The sequence below is a fragment of the Aaosphaeria arxii genome (assembly GCF_010015735.1).
Source record: "Aaosphaeria arxii CBS 175.79 unplaced genomic scaffold BU24scaffold_12, whole genome shotgun sequence".
NCBI classification, from domain to species: Eukaryota; Fungi; Ascomycota; class Dothideomycetes; order Pleosporales; genus Aaosphaeria; species Aaosphaeria arxii.
In genome coordinates, this window is record NW_022983485.1 from 140378 (window position 1) to 167387 (window position 27010).

At 50.0% G+C, this 27010-nt stretch overlaps 9 protein-coding genes across 9 annotated transcripts; 3 read left to right on the top strand and 6 right to left on the bottom strand.

Annotated features, from left to right (window-relative positions):
- Positions 1 to 98: 98 nt before the first annotated feature.
- On the top strand, positions 99 to 2709 carry BU24DRAFT_400324 (TPR-like protein). Its single transcript, XM_033525449.1, has 2 exons — positions 99 to 539; positions 612 to 2709. The coding sequence occupies exons 1-2, from the start codon at positions 369 to 371 to the stop codon at positions 2358 to 2360; spliced, it is 1920 nt and encodes a 639-aa protein (XP_033378175.1). The 5' UTR covers positions 99 to 368; the 3' UTR covers positions 2361 to 2709.
- Positions 2631 to 4283, bottom strand: BU24DRAFT_427862 (Metallo-hydrolase/oxidoreductase). Its single transcript, XM_033529331.1, has one exon. It carries the CDS (start codon positions 4059 to 4061, stop codon positions 2862 to 2864), a length of 1200 nt encoding a protein of 399 aa, XP_033378176.1. The 5' UTR covers positions 4062 to 4283; the 3' UTR covers positions 2631 to 2861.
- Positions 4284 to 5659: 1376 nt separating this feature from the next.
- BU24DRAFT_357101 (ribonuclease T2) lies at positions 5660 to 6783 on the top strand (the record flags this gene model as incomplete). Its single annotated transcript, XM_033523932.1, has 3 exons — positions 5660 to 5765; positions 5841 to 6574; positions 6640 to 6783. 3 exons carry the CDS (start codon positions 5660 to 5662, stop codon positions 6781 to 6783), a joined length of 984 nt encoding a protein of 327 aa, XP_033378177.1.
- Positions 6784 to 9128: 2345 nt separating this feature from the next.
- On the bottom strand, positions 9129 to 12112 carry BU24DRAFT_414300 (uncharacterized protein; the record flags this gene model as incomplete). Its single annotated transcript, XM_033526211.1, has 2 exons — positions 9129 to 11825; positions 11969 to 12112. The coding sequence occupies 2 exons, from the start codon at positions 12110 to 12112 to the stop codon at positions 9129 to 9131; spliced, it is 2841 nt and encodes a 946-aa protein (XP_033378178.1).
- A 1536-nt stretch (positions 12113 to 13648) lies between these two features.
- Positions 13649 to 14029, bottom strand: BU24DRAFT_414301 (uncharacterized protein; the record flags this gene model as incomplete). Its single annotated transcript, XM_033526212.1, has 1 exon — positions 13649 to 14029. The coding sequence occupies one exon, from the start codon at positions 14027 to 14029 to the stop codon at positions 13649 to 13651; it is 381 nt and encodes a 126-aa protein (XP_033378179.1).
- Positions 14030 to 15929: 1900 nt separating this feature from the next.
- Positions 15930 to 16349, top strand: BU24DRAFT_65261 (uncharacterized protein). The gene has a single exon (XM_033534501.1). The coding sequence runs from the start codon at positions 15968 to 15970 to the stop codon at positions 16283 to 16285; it is 318 nt and encodes a 105-aa protein (XP_033378180.1). The 5' UTR covers positions 15930 to 15967; the 3' UTR covers positions 16286 to 16349.
- Positions 16350 to 17526: 1177 nt separating this feature from the next.
- On the bottom strand, positions 17527 to 20370 carry BU24DRAFT_455048 (uncharacterized protein). The gene is made up of 2 exons (XM_033531352.1): positions 18764 to 20370; positions 17527 to 18707 (listed from the first exon to the last, which is right to left on the bottom strand). The coding sequence occupies exons 1-2, from the start codon at positions 20215 to 20217 to the stop codon at positions 17702 to 17704; spliced, it is 2460 nt and encodes an 819-aa protein (XP_033378181.1). The 5' UTR covers positions 20218 to 20370; the 3' UTR covers positions 17527 to 17701.
- Positions 20371 to 20607: 237 nt separating this feature from the next.
- On the bottom strand, positions 20608 to 22637 carry BU24DRAFT_427867 (uncharacterized protein). The gene has a single exon (XM_033529332.1). The coding sequence runs from the start codon at positions 22626 to 22628 to the stop codon at positions 20976 to 20978; it is 1653 nt and encodes a 550-aa protein (XP_033378182.1). The 5' UTR covers positions 22629 to 22637; the 3' UTR covers positions 20608 to 20975.
- A 1108-nt stretch (positions 22638 to 23745) lies between these two features.
- BU24DRAFT_400338 (glycosyltransferase family 66 protein) lies at positions 23746 to 26724 on the bottom strand. Its single transcript, XM_033525450.1, has 5 exons — positions 26497 to 26724; positions 26363 to 26443; positions 25680 to 26273; positions 24471 to 25626; positions 23746 to 24419 (listed from the first exon to the last, which is right to left on the bottom strand). Exons 1-5 carry the CDS (start codon positions 26648 to 26650, stop codon positions 24149 to 24151), a joined length of 2256 nt encoding a protein of 751 aa, XP_033378183.1. The 5' UTR covers positions 26651 to 26724; the 3' UTR covers positions 23746 to 24148.
- Between the last annotated feature and the right edge of the window lie 286 nt (positions 26725 to 27010).

The window sequence follows — 27010 nt, forward strand, 5'->3', positions numbered from 1 at the left end:
GTGGGTGGGTGGCGCAAACGCGTGAGGACGACCTCGACCTCGGCCCCTTGTGAAATGGCAAGCCGAAACCCCCGCCAATAACCCAACCTTAACCCTTCTGCTTAGGAATAGGAATATTAAACTACTCGGGAGCCGCAATCCCAACGACGACAACAACTACGAATCCACCCATCATACAATACCACAACACAATAGTGTTTATCTTCTCCCCCCCCTCCCTCTGCTCTGTACATCATTCTCTCCTCCTCACGCGCCTCCATCCGTCGATTCTTCATTCATCCTTCCGACTGGTTCACGGCTTTCCCGCCGATAAACCTCCGACCTCTGTCCTCACTCCTCATACTTGCACATACTAGATTGAAGAAATCATGTCCTTCCTCGGCGGCGCAGAGTGTTCGACGGCTGGCAACCCCCTCAGCCAATTCACAAAACATGTACAAGACGACAAGTCGCTCCAGAGGGACCGGCTGGTCGGGCGGGGCCCTGGTGGCATGGCGGAGGGCATGCGGAGCCAGCACATGGGCGGTGGCAGTGATGCCGTAGGTATCCCGCGGCGGTGGAGTTTTCAACTGCGATTTCAGTAACACGGGAGCTAATTGGTGTTGGAACAGATGATGAACGAGTTCATGCAACAACCCGCGCACCTTCCACAGGGACCCGGCCCTGCGTCACCGTTCGCCATGGAGCAGATGAGAAGAGAGCTCGAGCGAACACAACACAGCGGCTCGCCTGGATGGGCAGCAGAGTTCGACCCTGGCATGGAGGCTCCGTCAGCAATGGGTCCGGCCATGCAGGAAAGACCTGCAGGTTTCAGCCCTGCCGAGTTCGCCAAATATCAGCAGATGAACCCCACAGCGAGGACCGCGAGTCCGATGGCGAGCCAGTCACCCTCTATGATGGGATACCAAAGGCCTATGGGCGGATACGGCATGGGTATGGGTGGAATGGGAATGGGCTACGGTATGGGCATGATGCAGCAGCCGTACGCACCACAGAACTTCCAGCAACCTGTGCAAGACTCTGGAAAGGGCAAGGGCCGCATGGTTGAGCTCGACGATAAGGACTGGGAGGCTCAGTTTGCCCAGCTTGAGAGTAGCGATCAACAGCAGAACCTAGATGCTCTTGATGCGGAGGCAAATAAACATATTGAGGCGGAGCTCAATGAAATGGACAGGTCAGTGGATTTCGGCGATTTCGAGTCCATATGGAAGGGCATCCAAGCTGAGACTGAGCACGCTAGGCAACTCGCCAACGAGGAGAACTTCGTCGACGGCATGCACATGGGCGATCTCGACCAGTGGGAGGGCTTCGATGGCCTGAATACCCATTCAGCCCGCGACCCTGTTATGGGCGATTATCTCTTCGAGCAGAACAACCTCTTCGATAACGTCACCAATCCCTTCGAGGAAGGTATCAAGATCATGGAAGAAGGTGGCAACCTGTCGCTTGCCGCACTTGCCTTCGAGGCCGCCGTACAGAAGGATCCACAGCACGTTGCTGCATGGGTGAAGCTTGGAGAGTCACAAGCACAGAATGAGAAGGAAACGCCCGCCATCCGGGCGCTTGAGCAAGCACTGAAGTTAGACGCCTCGAATCTGGAAGCATTGATGGGTCTCGCAGTGTCTTATACAAATGAAGGCTACGAGAGCACAGCATACAGGACACTCGAGCGATGGATTGCAACCAAATACCCTACATTGATCAAGGAGCCACTTTCATCGGACGCAGATATGGGTTTCACGGACCGCCACTTGCTTCATGAGAAGGTGACAAATCTCTTCATTGAGGCAGCCCAACTTTCTCCAAGTGGCGAGCAGATGGATCCGGACGTGCAGGTCGGTTTGGGTGTACTTTTCTATGGTGTAGAGGAGTACGACAAAGCAGTCGACTGCTTTGGGGCAGCCCTGGCTTCTACAGAGTCCGGAACTACAAATTCCTCATCCCAGGTGCATCTTCTGTGGAACAGACTCGGCGCCACTCTTGCGAACTCAGGTCGTTCCGAGGAGGCCATAGATGCATACTCACGCGCGCTCTCCTTCCGACCGAATTTCGTGCGTGCAAGATACAATCTTGGTGTCTCATGCATCAATATCGGGTGCTTCACCGAAGCAGCACAGCACCTTCTCGGTGCACTATCCATGCACAAGGTTGTGGAGAAGGAAGGGAAGGAGCGCGCCCGGGAGGTGGTGGGCGACAAAGTGAGCGAGAGCCAGTTGGATAACATGATCCATCAGAACCAGAGTACAAACCTGTACGACACTTTGAGGAGAGTATTCGGCCAAATGGGTAGGCGAGATCTGGCAGATACTGTCGGTCCCGGCATGGATGTTGAGAGTTTTCGCGGCGAGTTTGAATTTTAACAAGTTTGATGATGATAACATGGAAGAAGTGCAGGCTGCCACTTGCGACAAGTGGGCGCCCGAGACAGAGCAGGCAGACCGCCAGGACCAGCATGATAGAGCCATAGAGGAAGGCCCTTGGGGTTGGGAGCAAGAGGTAGGCGCCAGTTGCTGCTTCGGCATTAGAACCGTCAGGGCAGGACCTGACTGTGTCTGGAAGCTGCATGGGGGGATATAGATGACCCGATTGAACGAAAATTACACACAATGACTCGGCATTATAATGAACTGGGCATATTGTTGGCTTCATGCAATCCACACCTAGCTACCATGACATAACTGTGAATTTGATATGGGGTATCATGCCTTCACCCTCACGATGCGAGATTGTTTACAATTCTTTGGGTATCTCGGTATAAAGAGACCCATCGTCCCAGCTGATTCCTTCGAGTCCGTATTCTCTCTTTGATGCCGTTGTGCGTCCATTAGTCCAAGACGAAAACGCGCGCTCATCATATGCATCTACACAACGACCGTGTCCCCAATGCTACAAACATCAGCATCGACACCCCACTCCAAACCTTCCTTCTCAACAGCTTGTCGCCACCTCTCCACGGGCTCCGTCACAGGTTCATAATGCGCACTAATGCTCCCCCGGAACGTCCCATAATGCATCCCAATACTCCTCTTACTCTTTATTGCCTTATGAATGGCCACGGAGTCGTGTGGTGAGGAGTGCACCCCAGACATGAACGATCGAGGTTGGAAGCAACCAATGGGTAATAGAGCAAGATCGAATGGACCGTAAAGAGTGCCAATCTCCTCGAAGGCAGGGCATGGCGGGTGGGGAGCTGCATGATGGGACACTTGATCGTCCGAGTCTACGGAGCAAAAGCCTGTGTCCCCGGCAAAGTAGAGAGACTTTGATGTAGGAGACTCATTGGTATCCAAGGACGATGGCGATGGAGATGATGTTGAAGATGATTCCCTAATGACCCAACTACACCAAAGTGAAGCCGAGAAGTTCCACGGTGCGCGACCAGAGGAATGCTGCGCAGGTGTACAAATCAAATCAACGCTGTTCACACCGGCTCCATTTTCTTTAGATAATCGGATGCCGTCCCACCAGTCCAGTTGCGTGACCTGGGACTCTTTGATTCCTACACCAAGATGTAGGAGTTCGGATTTGACTCCAAGTGCACAGAGGAAATGCAAGTCTCCTTTCTGCTTCTTGAGGATTTCGGACAAGGTCCATGAATCGAGATGGTCGTAATGGTCGTGACTTATAAGCACTGCGTCGACATGGGGAATCTCGTCAATGGAGCAAGGCGGTCGAGAAAAGCGTACGGGACCAACAACGCCATATGGCCCAACTTTGTGACTCCACACAGGGTCAAGTAGGATCACGATTCCGTCGCTGGTCTCAACGAGGAAACTTGCGTGCCCGATCCATGTCGCTTTGAGTCCTTTCCGGTCGGATCCAAAATCGGGTTTGTTGATAGGGATGATGGTGGATATGTTCGAAGGGACTGGCACGAAGTTCTTGGACGAAGAGGAAAACCAGCGCGTCTTTGCAGCATCGAGGGGGCTTTTGCGTTGGAAGGAAGGCCATGGATTCTTGAAACTAGATGCGGGAGAATTAATGTGGTGAGATGGAGGAGTTGTGTAAGAGGGCGGATGCCGTGGGGAGACGGGAGTCAAAGAAATGGATTGTGGTGGCATCACGTTAAAATCTAGGTAGAGAAAATATCTCCGTACTGGGGACCGTGAAAGGGATTTTCTAGAATTTAGAGAGGAATAATCTGAGGAAGTTAGTTAAGAGAAGCCCTCTTTCTCTCATATATAAGCAAAGTAGTCGGACAGATCAGACTTGATGACTTGATGTTGTCAAGAGGAGTGTCGGATCGGATGGAACTCGACGGGAAGACTATTAAGCCGAGTGCGAGGCTGCCACTCGATGCATTACGTCGATGACTTGGATGATTTGATCAGAGTACATTCAGCACGAGTGTATATCTTGAATGAATCCAATAACTGTAATGCGAAGACGACTCGGACAAAGAAACGTACTCAATCGCATCTAATTTCGCATTTCCTTCAGAGCCACCGCGACTATTCTCGTAATTGTAGTAATTACTGTGTAACCAAGGGCAGGTATGGGTATGTACAGAGGGTTGGCACGTCGGGCTGGCCACCTGCTAACTTCATGTATCTCTTCTATACCTAAAGTGTCTACTTGAAAATGTACTGTAGCCAGTAAACAATCTTAACTGCTTGCAATAAACCTTGCTAAGACACTGTTGTAGGCATAAAATACTAGCATGGGGCCAGCCCGACGTGCCAACCCTCTGTACATACCTATACCTTATCGAGGAAACCTGCGCTTCCTTTTATATTGAAGAATAGTACTCATAGGAGAATTGCAATCGATTACTTGTACTCCATAGTCTACTTAGATGCAAACTAAGATAGGCAAAGGGCCGTATGATGGGGACATGCTATTTTTCGTCTGGAGCCAAAGCTGACAACGTGTGTTCTAATCGCGTGTCGATTGGCCCGCCCGTGTCTCCCATGTCTCTCCCGTCACGATCCCAATTCTCATCAAGTAAATTCCTCATTACCGCATTACCCATTGAAACTTTTCATATCATGGCATGTAATGGCATCTCTCTTAACGCCCCTCTGATCTGTACACACTCGATCTATCCTAACCATTTTCTACGTTACTAGAAATCTCCATGACCAACTACTGTACTACCGCAACCCTACAGGCTACTCTACACTACCCACGTGTGATTCCACCACAATGCGCGTTCCAATACCCGGGACGTCGGAGCAACCCATGCCCCATTGGTGAGTCCATAATTACATAGTACACTATTAGTTAAAGCATATCCTAGGAAATACGATCATGTTTCTACGCTGCAATGCACTGGTTTGGGTAGGACAATCCACCTACCGGCCGCCATGACGATGCTTCGGCTTCTAGGCCTATTTTGAACACTGACAGAGCATAGCCTTATCATTGTCCCGTCCAATGAATATCGCACGAGGATCGTTGTCTACTACCGGACTTGCCTGACCTGCCTGGTCCGTCTGTAGGTACTTCTCGCCGCCGTCGCTGTTCGCCTGAATCCCAGTTCTGACCTTCCATTCTAGGTAAAGAGCTTCAATCAACAAGCAAGCTTCTAAAATACCTTCAGCCACAGCTAATTTATTATTTTATAAGAGACTCGACTTTTTCTCCGTTAGCACTCTTGTCACCATTGTAGTTGGACAAGATCATTTCGAGGAGCATTTGGTCAATTGACTCCGTTGCCATGCATTTCTCTGCTATCAGGACCGCGTCAGCAGGACTGCTTGTCGTTGGTGCTTCTGCCCAACTTTACCCCGATCAGAGCCCTCTGAACCATACTTGTGCGCTTCGTAAGTTACGTCCATGATAATACACGAATGTGATGAAGAAGATTTCTGAATATTGTACTCATATGATATATTTAGAAGAACCGCTGCTCTCATGTCCTCCACAGTCTCCTTTGGACGTCGATTCCTGCTGCGTCGAGACATTTGGTGGCCTTGTCCTCACCACACAATTCTGGGACACCTACACTGGACGTGAATGCGATGGTCAGGTTCTCCCCAAGGACGTCTGGACCCTCCACGGCCTCTGGCCTGACTTTTGCAACGGTAGCTACACCCAGTACTGCGACTTGAACAGACAATACGATCCTATTCCATCGCCCAACACCACTAATGGTCTTCCCAACGGTACCGTCGTCAAGCCTTACAACGGCCCCAACATTGGTACTTTCTTGGAGCCCTTTGGCAAGTTCGACTTGCTTGAGTACATGAACACCTACTGGGTCGCTCAGAACCAGGACAACGCCGGATTCTGGGGCCACGAGTTCTCCAAGCACGCAACTTGCTTTTCCACCTTCAACACCCCCTGTTACGGTCCGCAGTACCGTGAGCACGAGGAAGTCGTCGATTTCTTCGAGACCGCAATCAAGTACTACAAGCGCGTTCCCACCTTCAAGTGGCTCGCCGAGGCCGAAATCACACCCTCCAACACCACTCAGTACAGCTACACTGCCATCCGCGACGCATTGAGCTCGCAGTTCGGTAGTGTTCCCTTCATCGGATGCTCTGGACCAAGGTACAACACCACCGACGCCGGAAAGGGCAGCACTGATGCCGGATATACCAAACTCACCGAGATCTGGTACTATGAGCACGTAAGTAGTCTCAAAAACCACTCTTTGTCCTTGCATTTTCGTTTTTCTCACAAGTTCTGAAACAGGTTTATGGCCGTCCCCAGGAGGTCAACACAATCCCCGTCAATGCCAGTGCTACCTACTTGACCAACTGTGCTAAGGTTGACGGTGCCATCTGGTACCACGAGAGGTCTGAGGGATCCGAGAAGTTGCCCACAGTGCCCTACTAAAGTGACCATCTTCCACCGGTCAGACGTGGTTGACGAACTAATGTAATAACGTAAAAGCACATACAGTGTGAAAAGTAGAAAAGCCAAAATAGATCATTTGTCTTGATACTTCGAAAAGACTATGCGTAATTGTGGTGTTACTTTGCGTGATGCCGTACAGCTTCGATGTCATACCGTGCGTATATACTCTGCTCAATCGAGGTTCCATACAGGCAGGTCAAACAACATCATTACAAAAGCTCCTACGTCCACATTGCTCAAACCTTGCCATCATTTCTTCTTGAAGTTCTGACAATTCCTCAGCGAGTGCTACGGATAGCTAATCTGAAGAATTCAAATGCAAATCCAATAAATGACCTCTAGAAAGAGAGCTACTATAGATGAAAATTACGAAAGCTCCAGTCCATTGGCTCCACATCGTCACATTGAATTGATATGAGGATATCAGAAAGCACTAGTGTTTACTCCTGCCATTGGCTCGTTGAAATTTCCATCACCTACGCGATGTATTGACGGCATTGTCAGATCTGACAATTGTTCAGATGGCGTAGTGCTGCATCTGCAGAACCGCTTGGTCGAGTATTCTTGGTCACCACATGTGTGCTGCATTACAAAATTGAATTACAACAAGACGTTGTTATCACACATGTAGAGCAGTACAGCAGCCATGTTGCTTCCAGTCTCAGGACGCATCTCCATGGACCAATCAAGGGCTATCCAACGTCATTCTTCTGCTCCCAGAACGGTGATGCGAGACGAACAGTGCCATGTAGGCGCGACATTGCAATCTCACTTTGGCGAGGAATAGTAAGATACATTTGTCTGTATCTTACTGATGGACGGAATGATGTAATGTAGTGGATTCGGTTCCCGGATATCCTCCACCCCTTGCCCCGGTTATTCAATACTGAGCAAAAGTTATGAAGATACATCAATTGCCAAACATGACACAATACACAAGTCATCACAACAATGCAGGAGAGCCGATAACCAATTTTCCGACTCCGTGGAGAAAAGAACGTACGCCTAGGCGGCCTTGCGCCATTTCTCGCACCAGCACGCAGCCGAGTATACATAGATTAGCAATAAGCACAAGTGCACGAGTTCCAACCTCCCCGTCCCGCGACGTATAGCCGCGGCGTAGTGTATCAGGCTGGCAGTTCCCGCGGTCTTTTCGTCTTCTTACCAAACTGCCTGCTTAAGACAATGATGACCTTGGCCTGTGCCCCCACCCGGCAGGAATCAAGTCCCAACTTGTTTCATGTTGACAGAGAACATACTCTTATGGTTTCTGACGATCTAATATTGATGATGGCGCCATGGGTCAGGTATTACTATAAGGAACAACTATCATTGTTACATGATTTGCCTTTTCTTTGGTTCGCATTGCTGACATGCAGGCATACCTTGCTCTCCTACAAAGATAAAGGCAATTTCACTTTCTGGAAGAATGGGTTGTCCAAGCCGATCTAATATCGGCATCCGTCTATTGGAGAGTAGGGGTATAACGGTTTTGCAGCGATTGGACCGCTCGATCGCTCCAAGGGAGATGAATAGATCTACAGAGATGGACTCGGGACTTGAATAATTAGGCATAGCAACTCTTTAAAAACAAATTTGGCGTTGAGCTTTCACTTCGCTAGGAAGTGACTACCCAAATGTAGCGCTCAGCAGCCAGTGCAGTCCAAACAGCGGCCTCGACGACCACGCTTTGCTTTGAAGACAAGAACAAAATTGCCAGGTTGGCTCTACCATCCCACGCCCCTGTCGCTTAAGCCTGCCCGGATAGTGTCATACAATCATGTCTTCCCTACTTTATCCTTCAGACCGAGATTATCATTTACGTGGTGGCGCCTAAATGCGGTTAGCGTACCAAAACACAGGCGGCTTCAGTCTCAAACACCAGCGTGAGCAGATATTATCTTCTTATCATTGTCGCTAAACTATAGTGTCATATAGCACCGTGAGACTTGTGATACGTTTTCTCGAAAGCCTATCAGATTCCTCCACGAGTGAGGATACTCCACGCCCGCATGCCTACCAGACGTTGCACCGAAAGAGTCTGTAGCCCATGCAGATGCCCGGAGTGCATCCGGCAAGTCCAGAATGCGTATGACCCAAAGCTACAATCCTTGGGACATAAAGTTGGAAGAATAAGCAGATGAGAATTGACCAAACAAGGGTATATTGAGTCAGAAGAACAGCTCCTCGAGCTATCATAGAACCAGCACTAAACAGAGCACATCATGATAATAAAATTCCAAGCCAAAAGAAGTGACAATCAAAAGCTGGCATTATACTGATCGAGCCATAGGTGAGTTTTGGCGCTTTCCTCTCTGGACCTGTTATGCTAGATCATGTCCCTCAAGAACTTGAGAAGACTGGACGTGATGTCCGGTGTTGGATTCTGTTGCGGTAATACCTGAATCCTGAGGCCCCTGACTCCTGCCCTGCCGACTCCTCAGATCATGATACTGGTACTGGTTGGAGTTGTCGCTTTGTCGGCTTGGTGTTTGATCCTCTTCAAGTTCTCTAGGTCTGTCCATGTCTATGTCTTCGTCGTTCGAGCTTTGGGAACGGTCATTCTGGACTGAGTCATGATGTTCCCGCTTGATGCTCATTTGCCGTGCACGGTCAGGGCTGTAGGATTGACGGTCACGCTGCTGCTGCTGCTGCTGCTGCTGCTGGCCATGATGATGATGATGGTGATGAGTGCGCGATTCAGCTGTGTGCTGCTCACCCTCTTCGAAGACTCTCCGAGCCAGATCGTGTTCCTTCCGCGATTCCTCAATTCCACCAGGGAACATCTTGCCCATAATAGCATGATGTTTTTCTTGAACATTGCCTTCGTCATCCTGATGAGGTGGCGTGTATTCGGTTGGGCTTCTAGTATCGGACTCTTCAGTATTGACGGAGTGATGCAGATTCGTAGGAGTGAACCCGTGCTCGAAACCCTGATCGTCTTTCCTTGCGTGCACTTTCCTAAGATTTGCTGCCGAGGACTGTGAGCGCATATCTGGGCGACCGTCCTTTCTGATAAGAACTCCATCAGAGTTTCTCGTAGGCTTGGTTCGTGTTTTCTTTGTATGAGAGTAAGGATCCACGACCATACCAATGCCACTAGTGACTCCCTGTAGACCTAGGCTGACCGAACGACTGCTGGAGCTGGAAGGGCGCCCTCCGCGAGATGTTCCACCACCACCACTACCGCGACGAATGATGCCCCTACCCGTACGCGAGATAGGATAGTAATAGCCTTCTGGACTAGTCTGAGGATCAGTCACACCTTGCCAGTCATCCCTATCCCACACGGGGGTACCGATATGCATTTGGGCTGGCATACTTTTTCTTCCTCGCCCGCCACGACTACCTGGCCCCCCGCCACGGCCACGACTTCGAGGGGTGTGCTGCTCAGCCATGGGGTGTATCTCTGATCGCCAATTGTCATTTGGACGTGTATCTGGAGCGTTGAATGATACGAAAGTTCCGTGCGGCACATGTGAAGCGACATGGCCTGCGTCTAGATTAGTCTCTCGCACATGTGCCTGAGAGGGCATTGCGTGATGGGTGTGTCTCCTGGCGTCCATATCCTCGGGTTCCACCTGGTCATACACATGTTGGGACTGAGAAGGCGTTTGAGAGTTGCCATAGCCAAGCCGAGGTTCGATTGGAGCAAGTTTTGGGCGCTTTGGTGAGCCAAGCTGTTGGCCACTGGGGTCGTGAGGAACGTCCACACTATCAGGTTGTGCGCGCTTAGCACTCGAGTTGACCGATACCCACCCACTTGGAGCCTGGGGAAGCTCAGTTCTGTGAGGAAGCTCTGGTGTAGTATTAGAGTGACTCCCGTGAGAATTGAACGAAGCTGGTCTGTGGCTTGGAGGCATTGAGGTTTCAACTTGAGGCGCAGAAGCGGGTACTGCCGACGGCGCAGCCCGGAAAGGGGCCCTGTTCAGCGCAGCGTGTGGAGGGTGAGCAGGATTTTCACGCGGCGAGGGAAAGGCGTGCGTCGGTACAGGGGGGGTAGACACCGCCGACTCTTCTAGTCGTTGAATTTTGTTTTTCATGATCTCGATGGTGAGTTTCAAGGTATCGACCTCGCTCGTCTTGCGCGACAACGACGATATCTGCTGGGCCATCATCTCCAACGCCGTATCTTGAGCGGATGGAGCAGTGGTAGAAGAAGAAGGGCCGGTTGGTCCTGGATACATGTCTCGAGACGCTTGCACTTCGCGGGTGAGTGCCTCGCAGAGATCCCGCATTCCTCTCATCTCATGCTGCAATCGCGCCACTGCATCATCGACTCGCCTTATATCAACAGCCTGAAGATGTAATTGGGTTTGGAAGTCATGACGGAGACTCTTCTCCACCTGAGCGGCAGTTTCTTCGAAGCGGCGCATATCTCGCGCCTGGACCATTAAAGCGCTGCTGTTCTGAGAAACCTGGGTCTGTAAACGTTCAATTGCATCGAGCGAAACGTCCTTGGGCGACCGCGGGAAGTGATGGCCGTTGACGCGATAGTGATCAGGATGAGAGTGCGTTTGGGTTGTGACTGGAGGGAGTTCGCGTGTGCGATTGGCTACACCAACAGCACTTCCCTCTTTAGGTGGCGCTGTAGGCGGAGGCGGAGGAGGATGGGCATATTGAGCATCTTGCATAGGCTTGACGGCAGGCGATGGGATCGGTGGATTACTGGGCGATTTTGTTGAAAAGGAATTTAATGGAGCAGAAGGGGACCGGAGTGCAGATGCAGGTGGAAGGGAAGGTGCCTGCCTGTTGACCTCGACCTGTTGCAGTGGCTGTTGCTGACCTGGCTCAACACGATGTCGTTCGAGACGTCCATAATGCGGTGATCCTCCTATGACTGGTGGATGGGAAGGTCGTGAATCGATTTCCATTCCGTGTGGGAGCGACTCTGGCAGTGGAGTGGTTGGTTGGGTGGGTGGTGATGATGAGCTACTAGACGCATTCACAGGTAGCGGATTGGGAGAAACGTAGGGGTCGACAGCGATGGATTTGCCGGAGGAAGAGCACTCCCTTCGCAGCTGTATATGTGATAATTTAAAGAAATCGCGACCTCTGTAAGCAGATAGAAGTTAGCAAGGCATCGTCTTTACCAAAACGGCGAGAGGCAATGGTCTGTTAATACGTGGTGCGGGCATTGAACATGCATATAGCAAGTACATACCCTGGCCCCACCTGGCGCCACAAAATGGTACAGATGGTGCATCAAACGGGACCATGGAAGCATGGATGGAGTAGCACGCAGCATGGAGCATGGAGCATGGGGCATGGGGCATGGGGCATGGAAGCATGGAAGAATCGGGAACATGTTGAAGGTGGGAAAAGCCGGCAGGCGAATAAAAGCCAGATTGACCAAGGAATCACCAAGTCAAAGGGAAGACGCGAGATGGCGAATGGTGGGAAGGGAGACGACTCACCGGAACACTCGTTTGCCTTCCGGCACTTGGACCGCACAGAACCCTAGGATTTCGAGGCAGCTGGAGTCCGGACAGGCCAATGGCTGGACACGGCTGGATATGCAGAGGTCGGGTCAGTAAGTGCAAAACTGCCAAAGCGGTGAGGGTAATGAATGGCTGGCTGGCAAGAAAGGAAGTCTTGATATAAGTCTTGATAGAAGGAGGAGAACCAGACGGAGGAGAAGGAGTAGTAGAAGAAGAAGAAAGAGAAGAAAGAGAAGAAAGTGAAGAAAGTGAAGAAAGAGAGGAAGAGAGAAAGAGGAGGTGGTGATAGTCGTCTCGCCGCAGTGGGGACAATGGCGATTGCAACAATGGAAAGAAAGGGATATAATTGAGCTCGGCAGTGGGAAAGAAAGTAGCGGGATCGTGGGAAAAGGAAAGAAAAAAGGAAGGTGGGTGGGGAAGAGTAGAATGGATATTGGATTGATGAGCTCAGTGGGGGTAGGATATTGATTGAATTGGGAGGATAATGTAGTGGCAGTGGGTAGTAATAGTAGGAGGTAGGAAGATCACCATGACAAGAAATGTGGTGACGGGCGTTCAGGCGGAGGGGATGGTGGAGTGGACGGGTACTAAGGTATACAAATAATAATAGTGAGGTAGGATAGATAGGGCAGGGTCAGGGTATAGAGCGTTAGGGTTAGGGTAAGGTAAGGTAGGGTAAGGTAGGGTAAGGTAGGGTTAGAACTTAAGGGTAAGGGTAAGGGTGAGGGTGAGGGTGAGGGTAAGTGCTCGTTAGGGTAGATAATAGATGAATGTAAAAGAAAGCGGACAAGCGGGTTTAATAATTAATAGATGATTGGGAAGAAAAAAGGATACCGAGTAATAGTGTCTTCTGTATAGACATTATTTTGGGGGAAGACGGGAAGAGAGGGGGGGCTTGAGCCTTGTGGAAGGAAAAAGAGGCGACTTAGTGCATTCGCGCTTAGAGGGAAAACTAAAATACCATGGCCCAGGGCGATTGATTGGTGCCGGAATAAGATCATAGAATGCTAGGGGAATATCGATTGCTCGACTGGGAAAAGAGAGAATTGTGCAACGACACGAAAAGCGTACAGAAACCAACACTCCCAGGCTAGGACCTGGTAGCATGGCTGAGCGAGGCAGAGAATGTACCATGCTCCTCCCCTTAGGGTTGAAACAATGGGTGGTATGGTGATAAGATCAGAATAGATGAGTGTGAGTGTGAGAATGTCTAAGTGGGTACCGATACTTTTCTCCAAAATAGGTAGATGGAATAAAGAGACAGACAGGATTGTAGGAAATGTATACCAGTTACCGTCCCAAAAGGATGTACGGAGTACTCAGTAGTATGTAGGTATGTATAGAGTGCAGGGGAGGGCCATGGGCAGGGCATAGAGAGGGCGCAGGAAGATGAGATGCAATGCTTACCATCCTTCTAAATCTGTTCCGATCGATGCTTCCCTCTGCCGACCATGCGCCTGGAGGTAACTACTGTACGACCCGAGAAAGGTTGGAGTATAGTATGTGCCAGTGACTTTGTTCCACGCATTGAAGAAATTGCCCACCACAGCACGGCCACAGCGATTGCAGATGCCATAAGTCGATCTACCATCCGTTGGAGGGTGCATGTTGCGAACGTCGTCGATCATGGTGGATGAAAGTATTACAGACTGTACAGACGGACTGAGATCTACTTCAGCCGATGGCAGTGGAGATAGTTCTCGTCGTCGTTCTGCTCCTCTTCTTTGTTCTTGGCCATCCCCACCAAAGATGCGCCCATCGGCGACAGGCTCTTGGGTGGGCATCAACGGGGGATCACTGGCACGAAAGGATGGCTTAGTTCCTGGGGACTTTTGGTGAATGATTGGTCCTCACAGTAGAACCTTTTTGCCAAAAATTGCAGAAACGTTAGCGTGCCGGCGAACAATGGCCCATCCGAGGTACGAGTAGATAGCTGGTAGGATTAGGTAGTATGTAGTAGTGGTGGGATGTCGAATGTTGGTTGGCCAGTGGGGATATAAAACGTGCTGGAAATAGACAGCTGTGACGGTGAGAATCAGCCCCGCAACCTCAGACAGACATGCAGATTGATTGACGGAATGGCTGCCTGCGAGTGAGCAGGATCCACGAAAGAAAGCGAAGAGGTTCGCACGAATAGCCAAAGACAGGAGTCGAAGTGAGAGTAGGAGTGAGAGCGGGAGTAAGGAGCCAGGAGCGAGGTGGGAGCAATAGGAATAGGAATAGCAATAGGAACAGGAACAGGAACAGTAAGCTAAGCAGTAGTTTCGAAGGGTAGGTTACCAAGAATAAACCCCTAGTCACTGCGTTACTACCTTACTACCCTATATTACCCTACTGCGCGCGTGTTTATTCAGCGTTGATGCAAGGAGTAATGATAATAATAATGATAGTGTAGAGAGATGCACGTACTGCATAGTAAGAGCTTGATGTTTCAGGTGGTAGAGCTGAGGGCTGATGCATTCCGTAGTTTGTGAAGAAGACGATATGTTTCGGTTCCGAGACTGGTGTTATTTTGGGGATGGACGGCAGAACTGGGAGACGAGTGATAGGCAGGAATAGGAAGGTTGAGAAATGATGAACGAACGGAGTCTTTTGTGAAATGCAAGAAGTAACGGGAATAGGGATGGGTGGAGATGAATTATTGTGTAAGGATGATGGATGTCAAAGAGAAGGGGATAACCATTACTAGGTAAGTGACTATGGGAATGGGAAGTGGGACGGATCCAAACCCTCAACTCTTACTAGCTTCAACTCTAATTAATTACCGTCAGTTACGGAGTACTGTGTACTGGGTATCACTGTATACCACCCAATGGCTCAAATTGCTTAATAACCTAATCCTTGTTCTGCTCATATGTAATTCTCCTCAAGAGCCAAAAGAGTCAAGTGTCATCATACAATATGCCACTGCATTAGGTACCTAGGTACTCATATCATACAGTAATGCATACATAACTACGGACCTCGTACCAGGTATCTACCTAGGTACCGGTACTACTTATTGTTCTTGTCAGAGATGGACAGCTCCTCCCCCGACTCGCTCATAAAATAATTAACGTTATAAGTGACCAGTGTGAGCATTACACAGTAAACGTGCCACAATCCTTGACTTGGTTTAGCGGTGGTTGCGCATTAAAAAGTCAAGCTCAGCCTGATTAAGGGATGTTGTATTGATAATTACCTAGCTGGATAACTACCAACCTAGGTACCTAAAGTACCTACTCGTAAGTACTTACAAGTACGAGGTACTACAGCCCGTAGGTACTCCGTACTCCGTAGTCACTTGTACATATAAGTCAATAATGAGTAGTGGCCTATCTCCACCCGACACTACTGGTAACTATAGGTCCCTAGACAATTCCATATTGACTTGGTTCCACAACTCACTTGATTACTTTCTCACCTACTTACTCCGTACCTACTTACTAACTACCTACCTACACAGGTAGTCGGTGCTTATTGGTACGAGGGTACGAGAGTACGAGGGTAGCAATTGCTGATATGAACCATTCCCACCACTGAGCATAGCCGGTCTGGTTCCACGTCTTGCTACAGGTCCGTCATTTCTAACTACATACGAGGTATATGTAAACTGCGACTACTTGGAGTGCAGTGAGGGCTTCATCAACCCCAGTCGCACTCGTGATCCGAGTTACTAGTCATCATTGTCCTGTTTCGGATGTAGTCACATGCCTAGTATCATCACCATTCTTATCTGAATTATGCATCTACTGTGTACTCATGGAGTCATACCTCTTACTTTTAACAAAGTACCCTACTCCGTGCTGTATGAGGTACTATACAGCCGACACTACTGTGCCCGAAACAGGCAAAAACGACCATCAATAATGCTCTCTCCCTCAGCCCCAGGCGCCAGGTCCCATGTCTATGTCTTGTTTGGCTCTATTCCTGTTCTCCCATACGCGTTAATGTTCCTTATCGTAACCATCTTACCCTCCCTTATGCTCCTTTACCGAGGACCATTATGCTCCACCTCTGCAGGCACTCCCCTCCTTCTATCCCGAGCCCTACTGAGATGAGCCGAGCGCATGAAGACGGAAGACAAAGGTCGGCAGGCAAGAAATGATTGACAAGACGCGAAAGAGAAGGGCTCAACATCCGTGCAGCGATCTCATCGTCATTCATATCTTGTTTCGCTGCATGATCCCTGTCGTTCCAATCCCAGTACACAATCCCGACGTGGCGCATAGCCAGGGGCCATGGCGCATATGCACCGTTAACAAACAGTTACTTGTTGTGACTTGTAAGGAGTAAAGTTGCCTTTATTCGTTGTCTTTATTCAATAAAAATCAAGCCCTGGCACACACACACCATCCCTTTTCCATCACAACATCCCATCAACTAATAATACCTAATGGTCCTAATCATCTACATACTACGTTAATCCAGATAGTATGTACATACATACCCCGTACTTGAGTACTACTCGTACCGACCTACACACTCCGTACTCGTACCTGCAAACGAACACAGCAAGGGATGTTCTACAGGGATTACTACTTCTTCTTTTCGAAATGAGAATAATAAAACCCCCGTAATAAGAGTAATAATAATACCGAGAATGATCATCATCATTGTCGCAATAATAATAGCAAAGATAATGGAGGCAACCGTTTCACAATCTGGGAAGCCTACCCAAGCCGCTCCTTTATCTTACAAGAAGCGGTTCCTTGATGTCTGAGACTGGTAATCTATTCTTGTCCTTATTCTTATTATATTTCTTATTCTTACCATTGTTATTCTCACCATCGTCTCTCCATCTTCGACATAACATTTGGCAGTTACCACATCGCATCGCCTTGCATAGCCTCGCATTGTGGGTATCGTACATCATCTTCGATATCGTTCCTGTGTCCACACGCATGTCAAACATGATTCCATTCTTCTCACTCTTTCTCTCCTTCCTCCTCCCTACGGAGTGGAGTACTCGGTAAATCAGTTCTTGGGATATTCGGTTGGGTCAATATCGCCCTTTTGGATTCTTCCTTTTTCCTCGCCCCGGATGCATCTTTCCGATACTTACAATAATAATGCGAATCTTAGCCGACGCATCATCCATCCCATGTCTCGCCAGCGATACAACCGTCGTCCCAGTATTTAGTAGTGCATAGTGATTTTGACATTGTTGTTTATTTTAATGCCCTTCTAATGCTCAATCTCTCATGAGTGGCATAAGCCATCGCCTTCTTACGTCGCGTGGCGTCGCATCACATCGCATCACATTACATCACGTCCTAATTCTTGCAGATACTATGATCTAGCTAGCAGTATGGGGCAGCGGATCCTCTCCGTGCGCCAAATAGTGTGTATCCGTGGCTTTGATAATCAAGCTATAACCGCATGCTACGGTGCTCTGGCCTGAGACAGTGTGTGCTACTCTACTCTGTATACACGACTGGCAAGTCGTACAAGCGAGACACAAATATTATGCCCTCTCACTTGACTACGATGAAGGCCACCCCCTCGCGTGCTTGTTGGCATGCCCGCGATAGTGCCTGCACCTCCGTGTCCGTCCATTTGACGCTGAGGTTATCCCAATTCTTCGTCTGATACTCTCGTTGGTACAGCTGCCGCATGTTCTGCAACCGTCGGACCTCCCTCGGGTCGCCCGTTCCACTGTACACAATGAATGCAGTACACGGTGGCAACGACTCGTAGACTCGTCTAATGTCCGCTACCGTTCTTGCGACGGCCTCCCCGAGCGCATCACCACTGGCCTCTTCCACTTCCTCTCCCGCTTGAGAAGCAGGGTGATCTAGCCTTTTGAGCGCCGCTTGTCGAATCTGCTCCACGTCGGCCGTTTTGGTGTCGTCCCACCAGCCACGAACCAATTCGAGCTCCCGCAGGCGCGCCCATACGAAATCTACTTTGCCCGTGGCACCTTCTTTGTTCTCTGCTTGGCCTTTGATTGCAAGCTCGATGCCATCGACGACGTCCTTGTCACTCTTGCATCCAACTGCCACCTGTGCCTGTCCGCCGTGCCCCCGGGTCGGGTCCCCCCAATCAACCACAGCCCCTGTCCTGAACGCATTGCCGGATTTGGGACGTACACTCCGTCCCAATCTCTTGAAAATGGACTCTGCGTTGGTCTCACTAGTACCCCATCCCGGGCCGCGCTCGCATTTTTGCTTCACCAGGGCCAAGCAGGCACGTGCATCTTCGATGCTATCGTGTCCTTGTACACCCTTTTGAATCTCTTTTGACAGATACTTCTGACAGAGGAATTTGAGCGATTGTTTATATGGTGGACCTCGGGGATGTGGGTACAGGATCCCAGTGTCGACCAAGAATGGATGCGTCAACTTGAGAGCGTTAAGATCGGAATTGAGAGAGTGCCCAAGCAGAATAGATCGTGGCGAAAGGATCTCCAGGAGCTCTTTCTGGATATCTGGTAGTCGCGTTGTAACATCTTGAAGCATGGCTGGAGTAATGCCAGAGTACCTGCACGCCACTTTTAGCTTTGAACTACTACTCATTAATCGCGTCAATTATCTTACTGGGTCAAGTAATCCTTAATAGGCACATCCGGCTTCACCAATTTGTCAAGGACTACTTTGCCATCCCAATCAACTAGACTCACTCGAGTCAATACCAGCTCGTCGTTGTCTGCTTTGCACATTTCACAGTCGACGGTATATACATCGCGTCCAGCGGTCACACTTCCGCTCTCGATTTCTGCATCTGGCACCTCGCCATCCTCAAGCGCTGTCACAATTGTGTCGACCCAGCCATCCTCGGCTATCTGGTGGGCCTCTTTCCTGCGCTGTGTTGCAGCTTCGATCGTCTCGGGTGAAGTAAACCACGCCGGATGCACTGCATATTCATTCTCTTGCTGGTCAATAATATTGGCAATGTAGTCCGTGATGGGGGTGCGCTTATTCTCCCAGTGCTTCGCGTTCTGGGGCAATGGGCCTCGGTGGGAGGAGCTCTTCTTCATCTCCCTTTGTTCTTGGGTTTTGGGAATTTGAGAGGTCAGCATGGTGTGTATGGGCGAGTGAATCCTATAATATTGACGATTCCCGCGATGCTCCCCAATACCCATGACGGGCCAGACATGAGAAAACATGTCAGCGAGCGGCTTGAGTACGTCTGGGAGCCGGTCAGGTTTGAGGTTGGCGGGGTAAAAGTCGTCTGGGGTGATGCGGAGTTTTTTGGGCTGGTGCTCTACTTCATCTGGTTTCGCTTCATCGTCTGCTTTGATGTGGCTGCTTTCATCTTCCGGGGTAGAAGATTTGGATTCAGACGACTGGAGTGATATTTTGCCATTGAACATGCCTAGTTCTAGTCCGGGAACTAGAAGCGTCACAACCTGTCGGATATCAGCCCGTTGTTTGACAGCCACCCATTGCGGGGCATTCCCATCTGCCAGGAGGTAAAGGATGAGCGATTGCAAATCAGTGATTTTGACGTGACTCTGGAGGCGAGCGTTGTGAGAGTGACTGATGCTGGGGTAATTCTTCTCGATCCTTCGCTCGTGCTTCCGTTGCGCTTTCTCTTGCTTGGAGTGACCATTCGATTGGTGTCCTCGATCCCTTGCGCCATTCTCACTGTCATGCTCCCCGTTTCCCACTCTCTTATCACCGGTTTCCCTCGTGGAGAATGGATTTCTGGGTATTGTACTATCACTTCCTTGCTCTGCACTGGTGGAGAATGGGTTATGAGGAAACCCTTGGTGTGCCGGCTCCGGGGTAGAGGCTTCCTTGTCGTCCTGATCAGGCTCCTCGTCTGGCGCAGCTTCGGTCGAGAATGTCGCATCGACCTTTGATTCTCTTGGGGGACGATAGGCCCTATCTCGACCTCTTCGCTTCCGTTTTGACGCGCTCACTACGGTCCAAGCTCCAGCGTCGTTGTTTGAAGTGTCCTTCGCATCTTCTTCGCGCAGGTATGCAAGAGTTGCACCGAGTCCAACATCGGGAGCGCTCGCGTCACTTCCACGCTTCCGTTTCGTCATGTTGGCCTGCAACTAGCTTGCGAAGCAATGCTTCGAATGAGGCCAAGGCCGGACTAGCACAACGAGTTAGTTCTTGAACTGCAATTTTCTTCGGAGCGTCGTGTGTTGTGAAAGCGTCTGTTCTAAGAATTTCCAAAGGACATAGGACTTTCCACCACGCTAGTGCCTTGGCATGATTTCCACCCTTATCGATATCTAATCCCTGAACAGACAGCAAGTGTTATTGGAAAAATACAAGGCTGGAAGTGTGTCTTGACGATGCAGCAGCATAAGTACATCATGACTGGCTCAGATGTAGAGATGATTATACGGCCACAGATGAGATTCTTGATGTTTCACAATTTCCTCAATGTCATGGGTTTGATTGCGTCATCCATCTGTGTGATCATGTAACCAATTTCTTAACGACAGCGGAGGCTCTTACTTGGAGCTACCCTTGCCAAATTTGCCCGTCATAGATCTTGATGCACTTGAACCATATAAAGAAGGAAGTTTAGAATGAAACACAGGCCTATCAAAAACCTAGCCACCGTCGACTATAAGAAGAGAAAGAAGAAGGAAAGTCGTGAATTTCATAGACAGCATACAATGAGAGAGGTTCGTCCAAGAAGGTATTGAAACGTACCCTCGTCTAAAGCCATAAACTCCCCCTAACCGTCATAATACATAAGAGCAAAGCTAACCCTGCATCGTCATCTCTCGTAGCCATAAGATCTTCAAAGCAATTTTTTTCGTCTCTGACACCTCGAAGTCACCAATCAGATTTCCCTGATACTGCCAGCAGTCGCCATGACGGAGACCTTGTCAGTATATCCACGCGGAAAACGGCTTGAATCCCGCCGAGGGGGACAAGGACTCCGTTTCGTTTCCTCAACGAAAGTTGCTGGCTTGCCATTTTCGTCAAGCCCTCTCCACTTCCTGACCGTGACAAAGTCGGACGGGTCACTAGGGCGCCGACGCCCGTCCTGGAAACTCTGTTTGTCAATGATTGTAGTCGTTGATTCGCTCTCGGGTAACGCTGGGCGTTGAACTGTTCGATAGCCGGCGGTCACTCGCTCATGGGGTCCAGGAGATTGGCCTCTATAAGAGACAACCCGTTCGTATGATTCGGCAGGCGACTGAGAACGCGTAGTGCTGTAACGAGTGGTAGAGCGTCCGCGAGTAGTCACATGAGGCGATTCACTGCGAACCCTGTCTCTAATTTGCATCTCCTCAAATTCTTGCACTAGCGGTTGCTCGCTCTCAACGAATCGAATCCTCTCGCTACCTCGACGATCCAGATACTCGCGATCTTCACGAACAAGGTAAGGCTCGTCGAGACTATGGCGCTGTGTTGTCTTGATCTTGATACGCTCACGGCTTTCGCTACGCTCGCGGTGCTGTTTGCCCTTCGACGTTTGAATGTACTCGACACGGGGGCTGGATACCTCAACATAACGGGTCTCGCGGGCGACATTTGGCGTACTCATTCGACGATGATGGGTGGTCGCAACATCTGTGCTAGTTGATTTGAGAATCGAACGTGGGGTTGGAACGACGTAGCTGTCCGAAAACGCCGGAGATGATAGGGGAGTAAAGTCGTCTACAAGATCACTGGCCTTGTAGTGCGATACTTCGTGGCGCTCCACGTCGACTTCGTGGTAGTCATCTCTATATCGATAGCGTGCCGGTGAGATGCTTCGAGATCTCATCTCTAGGCGAGGCAAAACGCGCGGTAAGGATGACTCTCTTCGAATGACATGATAGTCTTCCTGTAGATATTCCTTACGAGGCGGAAATCCAGGAGAACGGTCCCTTGTGACTTCTACATGCACACGGTCATACTCACGCGGCGGGCTCATGGAGGCAATGCGGACCTTCGACTTCCTGCGGAACAGTCTTGGTGACTTGATCTGGTCTTGCAGTGCTCGCAAGCCTAGGCTCGTACGGCTTTCCGACTTCTTGATGATCTGTGGCCTGCTAGTAGAGCGATGTCTTGAGATGTATATATCGTCCCGGTCTCTCGATCGGCTTCGACGTCGTCCACGATCCACTTGAACGTGAACGTCATCCAACATGTACGGCCAGTCGCAGGGCTCATCAGACTTGCATTCTCGGATATGTGTGATTTGCCGCTCGCAGTGCTCGTCGCTTGATCCGGAGTATTTTCTGCAGCGGCGACAGGGAGAAGAGATGACTGGTTCTCCTGGGATTACGGGATGTGACCTGTGAAAGCCAGCCGACCGCATTCGGCCGCAGTCACTGCATACGTGGCAGAGGAGAACGGGAAACGCTTCTGGACCCTCGGAACTCACGGTTTGAACAGTGGTCAAGGTATCAATGGGAGACTGAAGGTCGGGATAGCGATGATCGTATTCGTACCATTTCTCGCGAGTACTGGCCCTGACGAGCTCTCCAGACGACGAGCGCATTGAGCCAACCTAGAGTGACGGATTAGAAAGTGAGCTTCGAGAAGTTGCGGGATTCAGGTAACGCACCATTGCGATTGACTGCGTGTTCGAATCAATTTCGTTTGATTGGCGCCAGTTTTTAATGCAAGATGACACTGGATGAGCGCCAAAAGAAGGATGGTAGCCCGGAGGAGGTGGAGGTGGTGGTGGTGGTGGCAGTGGTGGGAGTAGTGGTAGAGGTGCAGCGGGTGGAGGCGTTTGGAGATAGTGAGGTTGAACGAAACCTAAGGGAGCGAAAGATGGGGGGAAAGGAGCAGCGGGAGGAGCAGGATAATAATACTGGTTACCAGCATAGGTGGCCAGAGCATTTGGAGGAGAGATTTCAGAAGCAGTTGATGTTGTTTGCGTGTTCGTGGCCGTACTTGTAACGGAAGCACTGCCCGCGCCGCCTCCTAGATACTCAGCGTACGCCCGCCACTTTTCAGCATCGCTGTTCATTGTTTGCACACCCTTGCAAGGTTTAAATTGCTCGGGACAGAAACACGGAAGGAGGATTGGAGGATCGATATGTGTCGTTTGGATCCAGGAAAACACCGTGCTACAAACGGACGAACGAGTTAAGGCGCAGTGGGGTGGAGTTGCAGTTGAAGTGGAGAGAAGGTGAAGTAAAGTAAAGTAAACTTTCAAAAGCAGCGTAGTAATGACTCTTCTCGTATGGCCTGAACTTCACGACAATGCAATTTCGAGATTGAATAAGGTTAGGTGCCTTGTTGTGTGGCGAGAACAATAGGCCAGGCAAGTGGGTGCCTGGTATTGTCGATGGTCGTAGGAAGGCGCAAAGTAGGAGTAAATCGCAAGTGGAGGTGAAATGAGGTAGGTTGCAATGCGACCCGATTAAGCAAGATGATGTTTCAGGCCAGTCAAAGCCGCGGAATGAAACAATTCAACGGGACAGACACCAAGAAGAGGAGAATTCTTTGAGAAATCTATTCAAGACTGAGTGAGACTCACCTCTCAGTGCGTACCTGGAGTGTGGGTGAACGTGGCTGGATGCCTGTCTTCGCCTCTCAGGTCCTGCCTCAGACTGCTACAACGAGGCGCAGGCTCGTTTCACCTTTCATGTCTTATCTCTTATTTTCTCATCTCTGCCTGCAAGTATCTGATCGCAAACCTCCCGCTGTAACAATATATTAGGTACCTTAGGTAGGTAGGTACAGAATGAGCTGGCGAACGTGCATGTGCGTGGTCAGACCCTACCTAGATCCCACCACTTGAATGCTCATTTCTTTACCCACTGTACTACACACTTCAATTATTCAGACAACCAGTTGATAGCTTTTGTTGAATCATTGCGGGATGGGAGTTGATTTGGTTCTTTTTCTTCATTTCTTTCCCCTTCTCCAAGAACGCCCTAGTAAGTATAAGTAATTGTCCGGCAAGTTATAATTTTTACAAGGTTCCCAATCATCTCTATGACAACAAAATCCCTTCTCGTACCTCACTACAAAGGGAGATTTTTTTGGTAAAAGAAGCCTCACTGCTTAATCCACCCTCAAGACCCTTGGGCCCTTCCTCTTCGCCGTGCGCTTCTTCTTATGCCCCTTTTCAAAGGATGTCGCGCTCTGGTGGTCACGACCGAAATTGTCAAGGTCCTTGACCTTGTATATCCTAATGATCCAGTTCTCGCTAGTAAACGCCTCCTCAATGGTGCTGAGTTCGGGTCCCTGCGCAGGCAGACGTGCACCACGGACGCGGTCCTGGGCTTGGCCAGCGGGGAACAATGAGTTGTAGTTGTAGTACGACATCTTGTACCTATTGGACTCATTAGAACGTAAATTTTCCGGTTTGATGACAAACACTCACATCAAGCTGTTCTTCATAGTAGGTGTTGCCTCTTCATCAACGCGGTATTCACCACGAGGTGTGAAGAAGTTCCGCTCCTTGACCTCCTCCGGCCAGATGCCCTCTGCGATGCGGACCATCCACAGGAATTTGTTAATATCGTCGCCAGAATAGCCCAAGAGACCACCAAAAACAACGAGGACATAATCTACTTCGTGCTGGCGCATGATCGGGTAGCTGACCTCCTCCCGCGAGCTCATGGCCTTACCAACTGTGGCAATGTGGGTGTTGTTCCAAGTGTTGTTATCAACCAATGTAGGTCGGTCAGCCATGCCTCCAATCTGGTAGCCGTAATCCCACCATGACATGATCTTTGCATTGTCTGGAGTGTTCTGTCGGAGCCAATAATACGCCTCTCGGTAATCGTCGATGATATGCTGGCTGCCGTCGGGCAATCTCGAGGCGAGCACAACGGAAGGAGAAGAATAGGCATTCGAGGTCACCCAGGTGCAGTGCAAAACGAAAAGCAACAGGTAGACTGCAGATGCTCCAACGACGGTCAGTTTAGAGGCGTATGAATAGATTCCAACAACGGGCTTGCGTGTCGATCTCAGACCGTCGGGCAAGACTGCTGCTGCTGCCACCTTGGCAGCATCCGATGATCCGGTTTCTTTAGAATCAACCTTGGGCGTCTTAGTATCGAGATAAGTGTCCAAAATTTGGGAAAAGGCCATGGCAGATGCAACGCAGACAATTGGGGTCAGGGTAAGCATGAGTCGAACCATGACACCTGCGAAGTAACTTGCAAGGACAGCATAGATGACAATAAACACTTGCTCATCTGTCAGGCGCTTGAAGCACATGTAAACACCGGCTGGGAAGAGCCAAATCATCATGCTGAGATCAAAGAAGAAGGCAGGCCATGCGGTAGGTTGATGTTCCGAGACGGACGCGATGATTGGGATGTGAATCTTGGCATAGCCGGTATCCCAGAGAGAGTAGAAACGGCCAGTCCAGGGAGCAATGACACCGGAAACTGTTAGAAGAACGAGTCCACCGAACGCAACCACGAATACAAATAGGACGATTGCGCGGAGGAGCGTCTGGAACTGCTTGCTGGGCAATTGTGCGCGAACATAATCGACAAACGCAACAAGTTGGATGAGCCCAAAGACACCTGCATGCATTGGTTAGTGTACACACCCAAGAGTTTCATTATCAAGGTCTTACCCAAGGATGACATATGCTCGCTACTCCTGATCGGCAGGAATCCGACAAAGGGAATTTGCATGCTAGCAAGCGTTCCAAGCGCATACCAAGAGGTATAGCTGACGTACAGCCTAGCGCTATATCTTCCCATACAAATAAGCACAAATGCGTGTAGAGGTAGCAAATTTGTGATGAAGACATAGCCTCCCCAAGCAGAGACCATGTAACCGTAGAACAACGCGGTCAACGCGCCCCAGAACATGGATCCATTCTTCACTGCCTTGATCCACAGGAAGAAAGTGAAAACAAGAAGGAAGATGGCAATTGCCTCGTTATCGTAACTGCCAGCCACCGAACGTGAGATGTAACCCGGTGTGATGCCCATGAAAGCAGCGGCGAGGAGACCAGCGGAGGGGGAAGTGACCATCTCGGAAGTCAAAAGGTAGGTGGCAAGCGCGGTGAGGCCAGAAAAGCCAGGTGCCAACAGCACGCAGATGTTCCGAATGTCAACGGGAAGGGTGAGGAAGCGGAGAGCATGGTAGATGACGCCGCTGGTGACCATCAAACCAGGGTAGAGGGTGCCACCAGTGACTCGACCAAGAGGGTGCCAGGTACCTATTACAAAAGAGTCAATTCATATAATGCCCAAGAGCCAAAGCGTTCGAAGGATGGATCGTGTCTTGCGGTCGGAGGGGTTGGCTTACGGTCGTCGAACCAGTCCCAGAAGCTGTAGAAGCCATTCTGGACCAGGTATTTTGTCGCTCGAAAGTTAAACCAGGGATCGACTATGTTCATATCAGTCAATTGGATCTTCAGAGTCGCGTTTGAGCCGACTCACACTCGTGGATGATGCTCTCGAATCGAATAACGGAGAAGAGACGACTTGAGACAGCAGCAGCAGCAATCAAAGCAAGAATAATAACTCGAAGCATGCCACGAGTATTCCGACTCGTAGCCGGCGTAAAGACCGACTCGCTCTCTGCGACGGCCATGATTGCGGCGTGATGGTAAGAAAAGAGGGAAAGTCACTGTTCTCCAAGGCCGCGTAACTGAAGCTATCTGTTTCCCGCAACGGTCGGAGCTCGCTCTCTAGCACCAGGTGTCAAGATCGCATAGAGGGATTATGTAATAACCGCCACATGCGCGCCACACTTCTTGTTTCAAACATCATCTCCAACCTCTGTGAGGCAGACCCCTAAGTATTCATGTGCACCCCTCTTATCTCTTACGAATCAAAAACAGTTCATCTTACGAAGGACACGGTCGACGCATATTTGCATCTATTCAGATGTCCACATTCACAAGTACAAGTGCCGTTGCGGTCAGTTGTTCAGACATCCCAGGAGAACTAT

What these genes read in the sequence shown, in the direction of transcription:
- BU24DRAFT_400324 (XM_033525449.1), top strand. Translation starts at nt 369, where the DNA reads ATGTCCTTCCTCGGCGGCGCAGAGTGTTCGACGGCTGGCAACCCCCTC. An exon ending in TGGGCGGTGGCAGTGATGCC is followed by an intron (nt 540 to 611) that starts GTAGGTATCCCG and finishes GTGTTGGAACAG; the next exon opens with ATGATGAACGAGTTCATGCA.
- BU24DRAFT_427862 (XM_033529331.1), bottom strand. Translation starts at nt 4,061, where the DNA reads ATGCCACCACAATCCATTTCTTTGACTCCCGTCTCCCCACGGCATCCG.
- BU24DRAFT_65261 (XM_033534501.1), top strand. Translation starts at nt 15,968, where the DNA reads ATGCATCTACTGTGTACTCATGGAGTCATACCTCTTACTTTTAACAAA.
- BU24DRAFT_455048 (XM_033531352.1), bottom strand. Translation starts at nt 20,217, where the DNA reads ATGACGAAACGGAAGCGTGGAAGTGACGCGAGCGCTCCCGATGTTGGA. An exon ending in ATTAAGGATTACTTGACCCA is followed by an intron (nt 18,708 to 18,763) that starts GTAAGATAATTG and finishes AGTGGCGTGCAG; the next exon opens with GTACTCTGGCATTACTCCAG.
- BU24DRAFT_427867 (XM_033529332.1), bottom strand. Translation starts at nt 22,628, where the DNA reads ATGCGCTCGTCGTCTGGAGAGCTCGTCAGGGCCAGTACTCGCGAGAAA.
- BU24DRAFT_400338 (XM_033525450.1), bottom strand. Translation starts at nt 26,650, where the DNA reads ATGGCCGTCGCAGAGAGCGAGTCGGTCTTTACGCCGGCTACGAGTCGG. An exon ending in CGAGAGCATCATCCACGAGT is followed by an intron (nt 26,444 to 26,496) that starts GTGAGTCGGCTC and finishes ATATGAACATAG; the next exon opens with TCGATCCCTGGTTTAACTTT. An exon ending in CTGGGACTGGTTCGACGACC is followed by an intron (nt 26,274 to 26,362) that starts GTAAGCCAACCC and finishes CTTTTGTAATAG; the next exon opens with GTACCTGGCACCCTCTTGGT.